At 41.8% G+C, this 19,894-nt stretch overlaps 1 protein-coding gene across 2 annotated transcripts in view; it reads left to right on the top strand.

The window, feature by feature from the left end:
* The window catches only part of vps41 (VPS41 subunit of HOPS complex), a 197,715-nt gene that overhangs the window by 96,645 nt on the left and 81,176 nt on the right, over positions 1-19,894 (top strand). For both annotated transcript variants that reach the window (XM_068032225.1, XM_068032224.1), the window contains exons 10-16: positions 234-300; positions 11,139-11,236; positions 15,191-15,320; positions 17,315-17,430; positions 17,548-17,604; positions 19,380-19,441; positions 19,528-19,609. In XM_068032225.1, the coding sequence (XP_067888326.1) occupies positions 234-300; positions 11,139-11,236; positions 15,191-15,320; positions 17,315-17,430; positions 17,548-17,604; positions 19,380-19,441; positions 19,528-19,609 (612 nt within the window). The remainder of the gene's footprint in view (positions 1-233; positions 301-11,138; positions 11,237-15,190; positions 15,321-17,314; positions 17,431-17,547; positions 17,605-19,379; positions 19,442-19,527; positions 19,610-19,894) is intronic.

The raw sequence follows: 19,894 nt of genomic DNA, 5'->3' as shown, positions 1-19,894 counted from the left end.
CAGTAAATATTTTTACCATGTTAGTGGAACCTATTGGTGTTGTGGGGTGTGGTGAATGTGGTGCGATGTCACTCTTTCAAATACGTTTAAAGCTAAGGATGAGAAAGTGACTTAGGATGGAGCAATTTGGCACGCATCATCTCAAATTGTAAAATGCTACCGTAGGTGGCACCTTCTGCCCAGGAGGAGAACTTTTGACTCTTTAATTTGTAAGGCACCTTGTTTTTCTTCAGGTATGTGTGGTGAAGGAGCGTGATCCCACTGATCTAAGGGACTTACCCACTCGTTATGTTGAAATCGGTAAGGATTTACTTCTCTCAAGTTAGTGGCGCTTCTGTTTTGACATATTCAGCGCATCTTTGTGCAATAGTAGATCTATCATTGGTAGCTGAGATACTGCTGGAACTTCAAGCACAGCAGTAAGTTCTGCACATTGTGCAGGTGTCTGGAATTTTTTAAAATCATGAATGTAATGCGGTTGTCAGTTTTGATGAGCTTTGTCAGGTTTGCTATGTAAAGAAAAAAATTCTCCTCATTCGCCTCTGGTTCTTTTTCCAATTATCTTAAATTTATGTTACTGTTTACTGAACCTCCTGCCTGTCGAAACAGTTTGCACAGAAGTTTATAGGGCTGTTTAATTTTGGCAAGAAAGTACATGGTGCCAATTGTAGGGTTTACTGTGCAGAAGCATTAGATGATGCATTAGGTAAGCAAAACAAATACTGAGAAGTTATGTCCATAACAAGAGAGCTTCCTAATGGTGTTTATTGCTGCAGTACTTAGAGTCATAGAGTTTTACAGCACAGAAACAGGTCCTTCGGCCCAACACGCCTGCGCCGACCATCAAGTACCCGTCCTAACTGATCCCATTTTCCCGCACTTGGCCAGTAGCCTTGTATGCTGTGGCATATCAAGTGCTCATCTGAATACTTCTTGAATGTCATGAGTGATCCTGCCTCTACCCCCCCCCCCCCCCCCCTTTTCAGGTAGTGTGTTCCAGATTCCAACCACCCTCTGGGTGAAAAGATTCTTCCTCAACTCCCCTCTAAACCTTCTGCCCATTACCTTAAATCTATGCCCCCTAGTTATTGACCCCTCCGCTAAGGGAAAAAGTTTCTTCCTATCTAACCTATCAATGTCCCTCATAATTTTGTATACCTCAATCAGGTCCCCCTCAGCCTTCTCCGCTCCATGGAAAACAACCCCAGCCTATCCAGTCTGTCTTCATAACTGAAATGCTCCAGCCCAGGCAACATCCTGGTGAATCTCCTCTGCACCCTCTCCACTGCAATCACATCCTTCCTATAGTGTGGCGACCAGAACTGTACACAGTACTCCAGTTGTGGCCTAACTAGCATTTTATACAGCTCCATCATAACCTCCCTGCTCTTATACTCTATGCCTCGGCCAATAAAGGCAAGTATCCCATATGCCTTCCTAACCACCTTATTTACCTGTGCTGCTGCTTTCAGTGATCTATGGGCAAGCCCCCCAAGGTCCCTGTGACCCTCTGTACTCCCTCGGGTCCTACCATCCATTGTATATTCCAGTGCCTTGTTAGACCTCCCAAAGTGCATCACCTCACACTTCTCAGGATTAAACTCCATTTGCCACAGCTCCGCCCATCTTACCAGCCCATCTATATCATCCTGTAGTATAAGGCTTACCTCCTCACTATTTACAACACCACAATTTTTGTGTCGTCTGCTAGCTTACTGATCATACCTCCTATATTCACATCTAAATCATTAATATACACTACAAACAGTAAGGGTTTCAGCACTGATCCCTGAGGTACCTCACTGGTCACAGGCTTCCACTTGCAAAAACAACCCTCGACCATCACCCTCTGCCTCATGTTTGACAAATTTGTTAGAGTTCTTTGAGGATATAACAAGCAAAGTGGATAAAGGTGAACCAGTAGATGATGTGTATTTGGATTTTCAGAAGGCGTTTGATAAGATGCCACATATAAAAGGTTATTGTACAAAATAGGAGCTCAGGGTATTTGGGGTAATGTGTTGGCATGGATTGAGGATTGGCTAACACACAGAAGGCAGAGAGTCAGGATTAATGGGTCTTTTTCAGGTTGGAAAGCAATAACTAGTGAGGTGCCACAAGGATCGGTCCTAGGGCCTCAGCTATTTACTATCTCTATTAATGAATTAGAGGAAGGAACAGAGTGTAATGTATCTAAATTTGCTGACTATACAAAAATAGGTGGGAAGGCATGTTGTGATGAGGACACAAAAAATCTGTAAGGGATATAGATCGGTAAAGTGAGTGGGCAAAAATTTGGCAGATGGTGTTCAATGTGGGAAAGTGTGAGGTCATCCACTTTGGTAGGAAGAATAAAAAGGCAGATTATTATTTAGATGGAGAAAGACTACAAAATACTGCAGTACAGAGGGAGCTGTGTGTTCTTGTACGTAAAACACAAAAGGTTAGCATGCAGGTTCAGCAAGTAATTAGGAAGGCAATGGAATTTTGACCTTTATTGCTAGGGGGTTAGAGTTTAAAAATAGGGAAGTCCTGTTACAGCTGTACAGGGTGTTGGTGAGGCCACACCTGGAGTATTGCATACAGTTTTGGTCCCCGTATTTAAAGGAGAATATACTATCAAGAACAGCTAAACAGGTTAGGCCTTTATTCATCGGAGTTTCGAAGAATGAGAGGTGATCTTATCACAACATAAGATTCTAAGGGGGCTTGACAGGGTAGATGCTGAGAAGATGTTTACACTAGTGGGGGAATCTCGAACTAGAGGACATAATTACAGAATAAGGGGGCACATGTTTAAAACTGAGATGTGAAAGAATTTATTCTCAGAGGGTGGTGAATCTCTGGAATTCTCTACCTCAGAGAGTTGTGGAGGCTAGGTCACTAAATGTATTTAAGGAGGAGGGAGATAGATTTTTGAAATCTCGTGGAGTCTAGGGTTAGGCAGAGCAGGTCCGGAAGAGAAGTTGAGGACTGAGACAGATCAGCCATGATCTTATTGACTAGCGGGGCAGGCTTGAGGGGCTAAATGGCCTACTCCTGCTCCTATTTCTTATGTTCTTATGTTTTCCTCTTGTAGGACTCTCTACGTGCTGGCTCAAAAAGCTCTCCTGAATGCACTTGAAGAATTCCGCCCCCTTTAAGCTTTTTGCACTAATATTATCCCCTCTAATATAGGGTGAAGTTGAAATCCCCTACTATTATTACCCTATTATTTTTGCATCTCTGTGAGATTTGCCTACGTATCTGCTCCTCTACCACTTCCTGACTGTTTGGAGGCCTGTAATACTGTCCCAGCCAAGTAATAGCCCCCTTTTTGATTTTAAGTTCTACCCGTATGGCCTCATTAGAGGAACCTTCTAGGATATCATCCCTCCTTACTGCAGTAATTGTCTCTTTAATCAACAGTGCAATTGTCACCTCCTCTTTTACGCCCTCCCCTATCACGTCAGAAGATTCTATACTCTGGGATATTGAGCTGCCAGTCCTGCCCTTCCATCAACCATGTCTCAGTAATAGCAATGATATCATATTCCCATGTGTTAATCAATGCCCTCAATTCATCTGCCTTACTAGTTAGACTCCTTGCATTCAAATAGATACAATCCAGCCTTGCATTATTTGCCTGAGCCTCAACAGGTCTACATTGACTCTGTCCTCCGGTTTGACTTAGCTTCACATTTATATTTGATCGTACATCACCCCCTACTGTGCTTCCACTCTGTATCCCATCCCCCTGCCAAATTAGTTTAAACCACCCCCCCAACACACTAACAAACCTCCCAGCAAGGATGCTGGTCCCGTTCTGGTTCAGGTGCAACCCGTCCATCTTATACAGATCCCACCTTTGCCAGAAACAGGCCCAGTAATCCAAGATTCTAAAGCCCTCCCTCCTGCACCATCTCCCCAACCATGCTTGCATTCTGCTCTAACTTCCTATTCAAATACTCACTAGCCCGTGGCACCAGAAGAAGCCCAAAGATTACAACCTTTGAGGTCCTACTTTTTAATCTGTTGCCTAGCTCCCTAAATTCTTTTTGCAGGACCTCATCCCTCTTTCTACCTATGTCATTGGTACCAACATGGACCTCTAGGGTTGTAATCTCGGGATTACTCCCTGTGCCACGTGCCAGTGAGGCTAGAAATAGAAGATAGTGCAGCTAAACACGTGGCTGAACAGCTGGTGTAGAAGGGAGGGTTTCAGATATCTGGACCATTGGGATCGTTTCAGGGACAGATGGGACCTGTACAAGAAGGACAGGTTGCATCTAAACTGGAGGGGCACAAATATCCTGGCTGCGAGGTTTGCTAGCGTCACTCGGGAGGGTTTAAACTAGTGTGGCAGGGGGGTGGGAACCAGAGCAGTAGGACAGCAAGTGAAATAAATGAGGGAGAACTAGTAAATAAGGCCAGTAAGACTAAGAGGAAGAGCAGGCAGGGAGATGTTGCGGAGCACAGCGGGACTGGTGGTCTGAAGTGCATTTGTTTCAATGCAAGAAGTATAACAGGTAAGGCAGATGAACTTAGAGCTTGGATTAATACTTGGAACTATGATTTTGTTGCTATTACAGAGACTTGGTTGAGGGAAGGACAGGATTGGCAGCTAAATGTTCCAGGATTTAGAAGCTTCAGGCGGGATAGAGGAGGATGTAAAAGGGGTGGGGGAGTTGCATTACTTGTTAAGGAGAATATCACAGCTGTACTGCGGGAGGACACCTCGGAGGGGTCGTGCAGTGAGGCAATATGTGTGGAGTTCAGGAATAGGAAAGGTGCAGTCACGATGTTGGGGGTTTACTACAGGCCTTCCAACAGCCAGCGGGAGGTAGAGGAGCAGATATGTAGACAGATTTTGGAAAGATGTAAAGGTAACAGGGTTGTAGTGGTGGGTGATTTTAACTTCCCCTATATTGACTGGGACTCACTTAGTGCTAGGGGCTTGGATGGGGCAGAATTTGTAAGGAGCATCCAGGAGGGCTTCTTGAAACAATATGTAGACAGTCCAACTAGGGATGGGGCCATTCTGGACCTGGTATTGGGGAATGAGCCCGGCCAGGTGGTCTAAGTTTCAGTAGGGGAGCATTTCGGGAACAGTGACCATAATTCCATAAGTTTTAAGGTACTTGTAGATAAGGATAAGAGTAGTCCTCGGGTGAAGGTGCTAAATTGGGGAAAGCTAATTATAACAATATTAGGCAGGAACTGAAGAATTTAGATTGGGGGGGCGGCTATTTGAGGGTAAATCAACATCTGACATGTGGGAGTCTTTCAAATGTCAGTTGATTAGAATCCAGGACCAGCATGTTCCTGTGAGGAAGAAGGATAAGTTTGGCAAGTTTCGGGAACCTTGGATTATGCGGGATATTGTGAGCCTAGCCAAAAAGAAAAAGGAAGCATTCGTAAGGGCTGGAAGGCTAGGAACAGACGAATCCCTTGAGGAATATAACGACAGTAGAAAGGAACTTAAGCAAGGAGTCAGGAGGGCTAAAAGGGGTTATGAAAAGTCATTGGCAAACAGGATCAAGGATAATCCAAAGGCTTTTTATACATATATAAAGAGCAAGAGGGTAACTAGGGAAAGGGTTGGCCCGCTCAAGGACAGAGAAGGGAACGTATGTGTGGAGCCAGAGGAAATAGGCGAGGTACTAAATGAGTACTTTGCATCAGTATCACCAAAGAGAAGGACTTGGTGGATGATGAGCCTAGGGAAGGGACTGTAGATAGTCTCAGTCATCTCATTATCAAAAAGGAGGAGGTGTTGGGTGTCTTGCAAAGCAATAAGGTAGATAAGTCCTTAGGGCCTGATGGGATCTACCCCAAAATACTAAGGGAGGCAAGGGAAGAAATTGCTGGGGTCTTGACAGAAATCTTTGCATCCTCAGTGGCTACAGGTGAGGTCCCAGAGGACTGGAGAATAGCTAATGTTGTTCCTTTGTTTAATAAGGGTAGCAAGGATAATCCAGGAAATTATAGGCCTTACGTCAGTGGTAGGGAAATTATTAGAGAGGATTCTTCAGGACAGGATTTACTCCCATTTGGAAACAAACAAACTTATTAGCGAGAGGCATCATGGTTTTGTGAAGGGGAGGGTCGTGTCTCACTAATTTGATTGAGTTTTTTGAGGAAGTGACAAAGATGATTGATGAAGGAAGGGGAGTGGATGTTATCTATATGGACTTCAGTGAAGCCTTTGACAAGGTCCCTCATGGCAGACTGGTACAAAAGGTGAAGTCACACGGGATCAGAGGTGAGCTGGCAAGATGGATGCAGAACTGGCTCTGTCATAGAAGACAGAGGGTAGCAGTGGAAGGGTGCTTTTCTGAATGGAGGGATGTGACTGTTGGTGTTCCGCAGGGATCAGTGCTGGGACCTTTGCTCTTTGTAGTATATATAAATGATTTGGAGGAAAATGTAGCTGGTCTGATGAGTAAGTTTGCGGACGACACAAAGATTGGTGGAGTTGCGGATAGTGATGAGGATTGTGAGAGGATACAGCAGGATATAGATCGGTTGGAGACTTGGGCGGAGAAATGGCAGATGGAGTTTAATCCGGACAAATGTGAGGTAATGCATTTTGGAAGGTCTAATGCAGGTGGGAAGTATACAGTAAATGGCAGAACCCTTAGGAGTATTGACAGGCAGAGAGATCTGGGCGTACAGGTCCACAGGTCACAAAGTGGCAACGCAGGTGGATAAGGTAGTCAAGAAGGCATACGGCATGCTTGCCTTCATCGGTCGTGGCATAAAGTATAAAAATTGGCAAGTCATGCTGCAGCTGTACAGAACTTTAGTTGGGCCACACTTAGAATATTGCATGCAATTCTGGTCACCACACTACCAGAAGGACGTGGAGGCTTTGGAGAGGGTACAGAAGAGGTTTACCAGGATGTTGCCTGGTCTGGAGGGCATTAGCTATGAGGAGAGGTTGGAAAAACTCGGATTGTTTTCACTGGAACGACGGAGGTGGAGGGGTGACATGATAGAGGTTTACAAAGTTATGAGCGGCATGGACAGAGTGGATAGTCAGAAGCTTTTTCCCAGGGTGGAGAGTCAGTTACTAGGGGACATAGGTTTAAGGTGAGAGGGGCAAAGTTAAGAGGGTATGTGCGAGGCAAGTTCTTTACACAGAGGGTGGTGAGTGCCTGGAACTTGCTGCTGGGGGAGGTGGTGGAAGCAGGTGTGATAATGACGTTTAAGAGACATCTAGACATATACATGAATAGGATGGGAATAGAGGGATATGGTCCCCGGAAGTTCAGAAGATTTTAGTTTAGGCAGGCATCAAGATCGGCGCAGGCTTGGAGGGCCAAATGGCCTGTTCCTGTGCCGTATTGTTCTTTGGACCACGACCTCTGGCTCTGCACCCTCACCCTCCAGAATACTTTGTAGCCGCTCAGTGATATCCAGGTCCCTTACGCCAGGGAGGCAACATACCATCCTGGAATCACATCTGCGACCACAGAAACGCCTATCTGTTCCTCTAACCATAGAATCCCCTACCACTATTGCCCTCTTGTTCCTTTTTCTCCATCCCAGCACAGCTGAGTCAGCCATGACATTCGGTCTTGACTCTTGGTGCATTCTCCAGAGGAACCATCTCCCCCATCGGTACTCAGAATTGAACACCGGTTAGAAAGTGGGATGTCCTCTGGGGACTCCTGTACTATCTGCCCTGATATCTTTGTCCGTCCGGCACCCACCCAGTCACCCCCCGACTGTGCTCGCCTCAGCACAGGCTTGACTACCTCCTGAAACATGCCATCCACGTAGTCCTCCACCTCGCAGATGCACTACAGTGACCCCAGCCACCGCTCGATCTCCGAAACCCGAAGCTCAAGCTTCTGCAACCAAGACACTTTCTGAAGACATGTTCACCAAGGTCCCATGGCACTTCCACGACCTCCCACATTGTACAGGAGGTACATTCTGCTTGGCCAAGCTGCCTCGCCATTACTTACTTTTACAATGAGAAAAAAAACTTGCTAGTATAATAACTTACCAGCTATTTATAATCAACTTTTACCCCCTGTACCTTTTGAGGCTGAGAAAGAAAAAGACCAAAGAGCATTTTTACATGTGTGAAAAACCCACAAGTTTGAGTAGTGCAAGAATGAACAGAGTGCAATGCACTGATGCACAATTTGGCCATTAAGTTAAATTATTCCTCATCCAACAAGTTGTACCTAATTCTGAGCAGAAGGAAGCCCAGGTTGTCAACAAGAACTGCACGGGTGCAGGGTCGGAATGTTAACTGTATCGAACCTTTGGCTTGATGCATCGAGTGCCAGCAAAGGACAAACTGTCATTTCTCATGCTGACGGGCTTCTGTTCACTGCTTTGTTGTTTTACAAAGTATGGTCAACATTTTTCTCTCTTTTTGTAATCATCTGATTATCACACCAAAGGCCTTCAAACTCTGTGCAATAAGCATTTGGGCATTTGACCTCACCAGTTTATAGAGCTGGTTTTCAAGCACGGATTGAATGATTACAGGAAAGCTTAGGCTTTCTGGATTGCTCAATTGGGATTAACTACAGAGCTGGAACATTTATTTGTGTTTTTAAAAGGTCCGACTTTGTGGACTACAATGAGGGAAGATGACATGCAGCCTCTGTGATGCCAATGGTGACTGTACAAGCTGCACAAGCCAGTTTAGTGCCCTTGTATGTTTTATCAGCTAATTCTACTTTTTCTTTTCCTAATTGAAGTAAAAAGGTACCAAAGCCAGTCTGCAGAGTTGGGCGCCTTGAGCTGCAGAGAGAATATGGGGAGAACCCTGTGCTTCCATGGGAATGAAAGGTGCAAATTGTTGGACTCTAGCTTACTAAAACTGCCGATCCAATTATCCTGCTACCATATTCATTGGGCAGTATTTTTGCATTAAAGGGCCGCCTTATGTGTACTGTGCAAGATCCTTTTAAGGAAACTTTTGGCTGAACTGTCATGTGACTCACTTTCCTGCAGTAATATGTTATTGTGTATGCCTGAAACATAAGTGCAGTCTTCTGCCAACAGCATATCAATATGCTTGGCTGCATATTTCTGATCTGCCTGCAAACCAAGGTCATTGAGTATCCCTTAATGAGATGCAGCTGATTTCATAACGGGGTTCAGTGTTTGCTAGCAGTCTGTAAACATTATAGTTATTCTAGGGATGCCTTGCTTTAGCCACAGGCCAAGTCAGCCTCCAGCACCAGCTGGGCTGCTGTCTAATAAAGCATCGTAGCAGGGACTCAACTGTCACAGCTGTACTGAGCTGGATGTGTTTAAAAAGAAGTTCTGCATTTCTGGTTGCTCATACAGCATTGGCATTCCTCCAACCCCACAAGGAGCCCAATTGTGAAGAGGTCCATCACTTCACAGTGCTACTCTAGCAAAGGCAGCCCAGGCTTTTGTCCAAGTGACAAATGTTCTAAGACTATGACCTGCAACACCAACTCTGTTATCAATAACTGATAAATTACTAAATTCTTAAAGTGCACATTGAGGGGAGGGTAGAGTACTCAGTTAAAAAGTACATAGAATGAGCTGGTGATCTTTGGATTTTAGCCAAATGCACATGGCTCTGGTGATTATGTTGAACTTCCACGCTCTGCCCTACAACAGTTCTCTGGGTATTTCATCAAAAAATGGCAGGAATTGTTCTTTGCTCTTTCGTCACTGACATGTTTCAAATTGGAATTTGATAGAAGAATCATGCTTTCAATCTCTTACCCATTCACTTGGGATGGTCAACATTCTAACTCAACAGTCCTTCATTGAGTGGTATGACTGAAAATTCTTGGGAATTGGTCTTTTCAAAAAAATAGGCCTATTTTTTCATAGTTTGCAACTATGAACTGCATATATCTCCCAAAATCTTGGAGAAAGAATAGAAACATAGTTGCTGAAACGGCTGCATTCCTCAGCATTTATCTTATCTACAATGCATGAGAAAAAGTGAAAATAAAGAACAGGTAGCTTTGATTCTGGCAGCCTTGACACTAACAGTTCTTTGATACTCTCACTACTGGGCATTGTTGAAGCAATCTCTCTTCTTTCACTTCCACACAAGAGGCACCTGCTGTTCGAGTCCCTTGGTCAGATTCTCAACCAGAATTGCGAGTTAATGATCATTTAGTTAGAGATCCATTTTCTGCTCTGATGGAGACGCAGTTAGTTTTCTGAGGAACACTAAATGAAAGATATTTCTTCAGCCGTGTTGCCTGGGTCCTTCCAAATGTAAACACCACCATGAAGCTGTCCTTGCTGTTTTCCCTCTTTGTGCTATGCTGTGTAGAGGACATATTTTTAAAGTGCTAAGATGACAGGTATATAATCTTACTGGGGTACTAAAACTGCGAAGAGTTATTACTATGTGATTATAGACAGTGAAACTTTTCTTGATGTATTTTTTAGACTTAAAGACTATAGAATTCTCTTTGCTAACATAACTCAAATTACTTAAATTAACCAATTTTATAAGTTTTAATCCTGAAAGGTACTCTAAAAATTGAAAAAGAATATATTTAGCCTCAAAGCAAGAGTACAGCTAAAGGGAACAGGCTTCCATTCCCATTTTAGAATTACAAATTTGAAGACTTTCAGACACAGTACCTTCAATGCCCTGAATAGGTCATGTATTGTAACAGGTGTGAATTGAACACCACTTCAGACCTAATAGGTTTTCCTTGACTTTGTTAATATAATGATGCATTGAGACATTTTTCAGTATTTAGTACATTACAGCATTTTTAGAGCTGTAATCTTACCAAGGATGAGATTAGGACACATAGAGAAAAATGGTTTTACTGGAGATATAACCCCATTGGAGAATCCACCACTGTTATTTCTCATATATAATATAATATATAATATAAGCAAAATACTGCAGATGCTGGAAATCTGAAATAAAAACAAGAAATGCTGGAAATACTCCGGTCTGTCAGCATCTGTGGAAAGAGAAGCAGAGTTCACGTTTAGGGCAGTGACCCTTCATCAGAACTGTTATTTCTCACTTGGCTCTCATTCTTCCGTCGCTATTTATCAATATTCATTATGAAGTGAGAACACTAACTGCATCATATCTTAAGTAAGCATGGTTCTTTGCACCTCTGCAGATTAAAAAATGTGGCTGTGATGTGCAATGTTTTTCTTTGCAGTGTCTGCCTTTGAGTCAGAGTTTTACATCAGTGGACTGGCACCTCTTGGTGAACGTTTAGTTCTCCTAATGTATGTGAACGAGATGTTGGAACAAATGGTAAGGGAACATTCAATCAGTAGTGATTTAAAACTGTGCAGTTAAAGGAAAGATGAAGTGTCAGAGTGATACTTTTTGTTCAGACTCTTCTCCCATTGTGCATTGATTTTCTTTTTTAAAAAGTATTAAAATAATGGCTTTGTTTTACAAAGATCAAATTTCTCAACAACATAAAGACCCACCATGTCATCTGTCCTTGCTATCAGATCACTGTATGATGTCGCTCATGTGACCAAGTTTCACATGAAAGTTCCGCTGAATGTTGTGGAATTCAGGGTAAAACTTGGGAATGGGTAAAAAAAAAACTGGCTGAAGGATAGACTTGCTTGAGGAGCAATGTCAAGTGTCAGGCAGAAGATGTGCTGAATAGGGTGCTCTATGATTGATGTTGGAACCCCTATTGTGTTAATTTACATCAATGACTTGGATTCAGAAAACCGAGGCAAAATTGTTGAATTTGCACATAATACCAAATTTAGGAGGCCAGTTGAGGAAGCTGCTTGAAGTACAAAATGAGTTGGACAAAATATGTTTGGTGAGTAGGACGATGGTAGATGAAACCTAATGTGGGCAAGTCTTCTACAAATAAAAATAGCTGCTCATTAGATCCACTGAGTAAATCAATGCACCAACAAATGGCTTAGATTCAATCTATTAAGGCCCTTAAAGAGTGGAAAGTTTCAGTTGTTGATGGCATTCTGTTCTGCCTGGCTGTATATTTCAAGCCTTTCTGAGGATTGTTATGACCAGGTGAACAATGTGTCTAGGAGTCTCTTGTTGTCTTCACCTAGTCTTATTGTAACAAGGTTTAATTTTACACACACTGAGTTTAGAGCTCCCCTTTTGAACCTGTTTTCACAGTTTCCAATTATAAGGCAAAGAACTGAGCTCACACAGCCTTTCTTTGGTTTAAAACCAAAAGAGGAAATTTATTAAAACCTTAAAACTTAAACCCTAATACGGTTCACGCCTACGGATATACGACACACTTACGTTAGCCTGCACACGCGATTATAAACACGCAGGTAGGAATAGAAAAGAGCAGAAGAAAAGATGAGTAGGACAGTTTAAGGCAATATCTGGTTACTGTTTCTCGGGCTCGCTGTAGTCCTCGATTGAAGTTATAGTCTTGTGTTTTTTTGGGGCCCAATAATCATCTTAAAACTTTGTTCACGTGGCAGACCTTTCTGTCTTTGAGTTTCACGTGTCTTCAATGGTTTCAGTTCCCTGAGAGATGAGCAGACAGGCAGGCAGGCGGGAGATGTTCTTGCTTCAGTTCCAGGAGTACACGGCATTCTGCCCTCAAATCCCCTTTGTTTGGCAGTTCAAATTCAAACAAAACCCCTCAAGTTACCCAGCAGGCTAGTCATGTGATCAGTTCCTTATATGGAACAGTCTTTTCATATCCTTGGTTGGAGGTTCAAATTTCTCTGTCGCAGTCAGTCAGCCGTGTGACCACTTCTGTGTATTGGAGGAACAGTGCTGGATCCCCATTGTTTCAACATTGTCTGTTACCATGAAAATATCTTTCCTGTCAGAGATTGCAATTTTTAAAGTTTTAAGGTTCATGTGGCGAAATAACGTGTGCCTCAGTCTTGGTAGGTGGGGATTTGCCTGACAGGATCATAATGGAAAGTTGTTATGGTTCCCTTTTGAAGGAAGCTCCTCTTTTTGAAAAGATCGAAGCCATACTAGAATGCTGGAGAAACCTCTCAATCCACTAATTTACACCTCCCGCCTCCTCAAAAAGGGGTAAAATGCCATGAGTGGCAAACGATAAACCATCTAAGACATTTCCTTTGAGGTTGAGAGACATTTTTGTTGCTGGGTGAAAGTGGCTTAGAGCAGGAAATCAGATGGAAGAAGCCTAATTTCTAATTCAACAGTAAACATCAGTCATCCTTTTCCTCTTCTGGTCTAACCGCTGGTATAGAGAAGATTAAGGCAGTGTGTTTTATGTATAAGTAAAAGGAAAAAGTCTAAAAGCACCTTGCTATGGAACCATAGAGTAATTTTGTTTAAATTTCTGTCTTGACACTTCTCTGTCTTGCCAACTCCTTCCCTGTCTTGAAAAACACAAGAACAGGAGTAGGCCATTCAGCCCCTTGAACCTGCTCCAAAATTCATTTATTTCACTCTGATCTGAAGCCTCAACTTCATTTACTGCCTTTGCTCTCTATTCCTTGATACCCTTATCTAACCAAAATCTAGCAATCTCAGTCTTGAACGCTTCAATTGTCCTAACGTCCACAGACTTTTGGAGGAAAGTTGTGTTTCAAATATTTTCTGTTTTAATTTCAGATTTCTAATATCCCTTGTGTGAAAAAGTACTTCCTGAATGGCCCAGCTCTGATTTTAAATTCGTATCTTCTTGTTTTTGATTTCCCCCACCCGAGGAAATCTTTTCTCCGTTACCTATCCTATCAAATCTTTTAACATTTTAAACACCCTGATCAGATCATCCTTCAATCTTCTGTACTCAATGGAATATGAGCCAAGCTCGTAGAGCCTGTCTTCATAATTTAACCTTCATCATTCTCCTTAAAAGCCTTGTTTTTGTTTGCCCCTTCTTGATGCTTATCCTTTAATCTTCAATGCTCAAGTTTCTACTCGCTATCCCCACCTGGTAAAGTGCTCTGAGAGATTTCTCTGCTTCTGTAGGACTGTTGATAAATGTTGTTGAAGGTAGTTGTTTGCAGTTGGGTGGTTTGTCCCTCGGAAGTTACACAAACTCAACGTCAGATACTGTCAATATTTTCAGTGTGTACATCAAATTACAAAGTTACCGACTGTATTGCACATTCCATGTTGACTGGTACAACTACGCATGGTATTTTACTTGTCAATTTCTTCTTGGAAAATCAAAACTTGACTTCCTTAGGAACTGTGTTTCGTTTACCATTATTTTTCTATGTTAAAGAATTGAGATAATCAACTAACAAGCTTTGACTTGATCATCTGCAAGGGAATAAATCTTGATATGGATTCACTAGTTACTTGCACTGCCTCCTTACTCTAATGCATCTCGGTGTTTAATATTTTTGCATATCGAGTGAATCTCTCTGTTATCTGGTCAGGTGGTGAGGTATAGTTACCTTGCATATAGTTGTGCTTATATATGATCTGCTTAAAAAGGCTCTTTTACAGTGTTAAAACCTTCAATGAGACATGTCTCAAGTACTTCTCCAAATTTATTGCAGTACTTCTTTGTGAACCATATGTGAAGATTAAGAATTAACACATCTCTAGGTAATCTATAGGAAGTGAATGTGCCTATAGCTCTAATATCTTAATTTTTTTTCTTGTAGCAAATTTTGAAAACATAAGCAGAATTTGTGACTTTTGTATAGGGAATAAATGAAACCACAAAAAGAGTTATTTTGTCATGAAGTGGGAGATATTCTGTTTTAAGGGATTTTGTATGTTGTAAAAAGGTTTAAAAGTGCTATTTCCAAACTACACTCATCCTGTGATTGTTTCAAAGAATTAAACCTATGTCAATATATAATCAAACATACTGTTTATCGGGTATTAAAACTGACAGATTTAACAAATTTAACACGACTTGCTTTAGAGTCACAGCCTGGTAAGGATCCATTGTTTCACCTACGGGAGTGGCTTTTAAGCATGTTTATAAAGAATATATGATGATGTGCCAGGGCAGAATCCTGGCATTGTCTTGCACATCAGAAGACCGGCGATCATATCCCAGTTTCCACTGTCGATTGGAATCTACCTTCCACTGGAGAGCAAGTGTTGGTCTTGGTTAATTTATGGGGGAAGCTGAAAAAAATGGACCACAGTGTTCCAATCTGTATCATGGAAGCATAGTGGATCAAACAGTCATTAACATTGATGTTAGATGTATTGGGAGGAGAAAGCAAGAGATGGAGAGCAGTGTTTTGCCTACATTTGCACGAATAAGAAATGTGATTCTTTTTCTTTATGGAATAGGATAAAGAGCACTGTGCAAGGCCGCGGCTTGACATTGTTCACCACCTACCTGATTCGTATGAGGAGATATCCTCTGATGCCTTATCCGTAAGAGGTTTCCAAGAAAATGAATGCAGAGACTACAGCTTGGGTAAGAAATAGACAGTGATTAACTGTTTAAGATTAGCCTTGCTGTAAGGGAAATAGGTGTAGGTTTCAACCCAGCCCATGAAAGCTGATTTGGTTTCATATGCTCAAACTCCAAAATGAACAAATCAGACTGTTTATTTGAACATTGCAATGAATTGAAGATCAATTTGAAAGTAGCCATCAGTCACACTCAAACCAACAAACTTGATGGAATTCTGCTACAGCACTCAAAATGAGCAGCTGATAGGTGGTCAAATTGCAGAATATTTACCAATCGTCCATTCTATTGTCCACCACAATAAGTTTGAGAACAGTCACATTGCCAGGTCAAGTGCAAATCGATATAGCTCCCTGAAGCTCAGTGCTTGGTGTAGCACTGAACCATAAAGCCCAGAGGTGCCAGGTTTGGTTCACTGATCTCAACAGGATAGAGTTTGGGAGACTACAGTTGTTATTGTGGTTCTAGGCTACAGAGCAGAAACGTCGGCCAGGGCTCTCACTCCTGATTTCTACCTAATGCTCTCCACGGGAAATAACATGTGCGGGTACAAGTTGAGGACAGAATCAAGCTTTGGTATGATGCACGCTGTTAGAATCGCCTGCCAGCATTCATTGTGCAGGCTCTCGCATCTCTAAAGGAAAATTTTTCAAGAAGCTGGAAGTTTACTGGCAGTCCTGGAAGGGGAAATAAGCAAAGAAAATAGATTAGTTTAATTTCTAAAAATGTTGGTACTAAGTTAGAGCTTCGTATATTAACGTTGTGCTTCTCTTAATAAAACCTTTATAGAGTAACTTTGTAAATTCCTACTCTTGTCTGGGATTCTTGGCCATCAAGAGTGCAACTCTGGAATTTAGATACATGCTTCCAACAATTTTCCAGTCAAAGGAATCTCAGGGAGCATGTGATCAAATTCCTGATGGGTCAGACTTTGTATGGGGGTGTGGTTTCACAAATTTAGTCCTTATGATTCTTGCTCTTAAGAATAGAGTACAATATCTTTCAAATTATATATGCGTGTGTGTATATATATATATGTATATGTATACATTTGTGACTTTTTTTACACTTAAGATTTTGTGTATTTTTGATCCTTTCGCCAAAATGTGACTCTAACAAAATTTCATACTGCAAGTTTCCACAAATAACAACCAGATAAATGACCAGATAATCTGTTTTAGTAATGTTAGCTGAGGGATGAATATTGGTCAGGACACAGGGTCAATTTCCCAGCTCCTCTTCAGAATAGTGCCATGGGATCTTCTACGTCCAGACAGGGTCAGGACAGAAAAGGACAGAGTCTCAATTTAACATCTCATCCAAAAGACGGCACCTCTGACAGTGCAGCACTCCCTCAGTACTGCACATGAAGGGTCCACACAGCTTGTGGGCTTGAGTCACTATAGTAGGATTTGAACTCACAACCTTATGAGTCTGGCAAGAGTACCACAACTGAACACAGAAGATTGTGACAAAGGGACCTGCCTATTTATGAATCAAATTAAAGGATTTTTCTGTGAATTATTTTTTACATGTTTATGATGCAAGCCTTATTTTTACTGAATATACAAGACAGTGATTGAAGATATTTTCAAAAAATATTTGGAGTGATTTCAGTGTTACCCCTTCTTGCTTGCCTGTTTAATGGAATTGTTAGCTGATTCTTTATTGTTAATTTACCTACCTACTTGTTTATTCATTCATGGAGTTTTCAGTTCTATTTCAAACAATCATCATTCACTTAACAGTAATTTGATTTTATTTATGTTTTTCCATAATACATTTTTTTTGCTCGTATAATCATGACATGAATTTTGTCTGTGATATTTTCCCACCCATCACTGTGTTGGTTGCAGGACTGTTGTCTATATTGACATGCTCTTGCTGTGAAGTTTCAGTGATCATTTACTACTTTGAAAATAAAATTTGATTTGTGAAACAGTTTGTATAAATGTGGCTGGTTTAATTTAAAAGAAAAACGTCTTTCTCTCAAACAGAACACTCCGATGGTGAATCGCTGTTTTATATCATCAGCCCGAGGGACATTGTAGTGGCAAAGGAGAGGGACCAAGATGATCACATTGAATGGCTACTTGAAAAAAAGAAGTATGAAGTAAGTTTTCTTTCCTTTACTCTTTTTCCTTTGTATATAAATGGCAAGAAAGCTGGTCTATAAATGCTGGATTCTGGAAAAGCTAGCCAACTTTTATTTTTTCTTCCTGTTTTTTAGGAAGCCATGATGGCAGCTGAAATCAGCCAGAGGAATATAAAAAGACATAATATACTGGTAACTTAGTATGTGGCATGTGGTGGTAAATAACAACAACAACTTGCACTTATGTAGCATTTTTAATGTAGTAAAACATCCCAAGATGTTTCACAGGAGCATCATCAAAAAAAATTTGACACTAAGCCAGATAAGGCGATATTCGGGCAGATCATCAAAAGCATGGCCAAAGGAGGGTCTTAAAGGAGGAAAGCGCGGTAGAGAGGCTAAGGGAGGGGATTTAGAGGTTTGGCATCGAAAGACATGACCACCGATGGCGGAGCGATTAAACTCGTGGATGCTCAAGAGGCTAGAATTAGAGGAACGAAGATATCTTGGAGGGTTGTAGGAGCGGAGGAGATTACATTGAAACGGAGGGGTGAGGCCATGGAGGGATTTGAAAACGATGATGAGAATTTTAAAATTGCCGCGTTGCTTAACCAGGCGCCACCGTAGATCAGCGAGCACTATGCTGATGAGTGAAGGGGGCTTGGGGCAAGTTAGGACATGGGCAGCAGAGTTTTGGATGACCTCAGATTTATGGAGGGTAGAACGTAAGAGGCTGACTAGGAGTAGCAGATGAGCTGAGACAGGAGAGGAGTTGATGGATGTTAATGAAGTGGAAATAAGCAGTCTTATTGATGGTGCAGATATGTGGTTGGAAGTTCATCTCAGGGTTAAATATGACACCAACGTTGTGAACAGTCTGATTCAGCTCCAGACAGTTGCCAGAGAGTGGGATGGAGTCGGTGGCTAGGTAGTAGAGTTTGTAATGGGGACAGAAGACAATGAATTGGCTGTTCTGGTATTCAGTTGGAGGAAATTTCTGACATTCTAGCATCGGATGGCAGACAAGAGGTCTGACCATTTAGAGACAGTGGAGAGGTAGAGCTTGGTGTTGCCAGTGTACATGTGGAAACTGATGCTGTGTTTTCGGATGATGTCGCCGAATGGTACCATGCAAGTGAGAAATAGGAGGGGACCAAGGGTAGATCCTTGGGGGATATCAGAGGTAGCAGTGTGGGTGCCAGGCGACATCAGAGGTAATGGTGTGGGAGCGGGAAGAGATGCCATTACAGGTTATTCTCTGGCTACAACTGGAATTTGTCACAGTATTTGATGTATTTGGCACAAAGTTGAGCTTTATCATTCAGTGGAATTTCACATTATGAGCAGAGATTTTACATGTCATATGGGAGTAAAAGCAGAAAGCACATTTTCACACAAAGGGTAGTGGAAATCTGGAATTCTCTTCCCCCCTCCACCCCCTCCCGCTGCTCCCAAAAAGGTTGTGGAAAGTAGGTCAGTTGAAATTTTCAAGGAAGAGGTTGACAGGTTTTTTTTAAAATCAGCCAAGGGCATCATTGGGTATGGATTGAAGGTTGTTAAATAGGGCTGAGGTACAGAACAGCCATGCTCTAACTGAGTGGCGGAACAGGCTCGAGGGGCTGAATGGCCTGCACCTTTTCCTGTGTAAATGGGAGAGAAGCAGAGAACGCAGCATAGGTTTCGTTTTTATTGTTTAGTTCCCCGATGGTCACTAACTTAAAGACTGGTCCATTTTTAATTGGTAGTGTGATTTGACACCCATTCTACCCATTGTGACCACTGGCAACTCAATATGCCACAGCTGAAGAGTATCAGCAGATGGAAATGAAGAGATTTATGAGAGAGCAGGTAGTGCATTATAAATGACATAGATAGTCAAACATCTTGTCAACAGGTAAAGAATGTGTCGCATGAAAATGTATCAGCACAGAATTAAATATCTGTTTTGATGGCCTTCCATTTTGTAGGATATTGGCAGAGCCTATGTAAACTACCTGGTGGACAAAGGAGACTATCATGGAGCTGCAAGGTAATGCATGTTAACATATTTTTAAAGGTTACCTCGAAGAGAATGTCACATGATTTTTTTTAAATGTTCGCATTGTTGTCTTCTAGAAAATGTCAGAAGATTCTTGGTAAAAACATGGATCTCTGGGAAAATGAAGTGTACCGATTTAAAAAGATAGGGCAGCTTAAAGTGAGTACCCTGTGTGTTGGTGTGGTGATTTCTATCAGGGTGGTAATGGCTCATATAGTAAGAAACTTCTGTAAATAAGAAATTTCTGGAAAATCCATTTCATTTGAAAATTTCACATTTCATATAATTTGCCTTTTTGAGTTTCGTTTTGTGTCAACATAAAACCAAATTTATAAATTGCAGCCTGGTGATGCATAAAATTAAATGGTATCGAGCAGCGGGATGCATATTTAATCCACTGAACTGCTGAGTATTAAACCTTAAGCTGCTTTTATATTGATATTC

This window comes from Heterodontus francisci, chromosome 5 (assembly GCF_036365525.1).
Source record: "Heterodontus francisci isolate sHetFra1 chromosome 5, sHetFra1.hap1, whole genome shotgun sequence".
Lineage (NCBI taxonomy): Eukaryota > Metazoa > Chordata > Chondrichthyes > Heterodontiformes > Heterodontidae > Heterodontus > Heterodontus francisci.
This window is presented reverse-complemented; position numbering and strand designations above follow the sequence as displayed.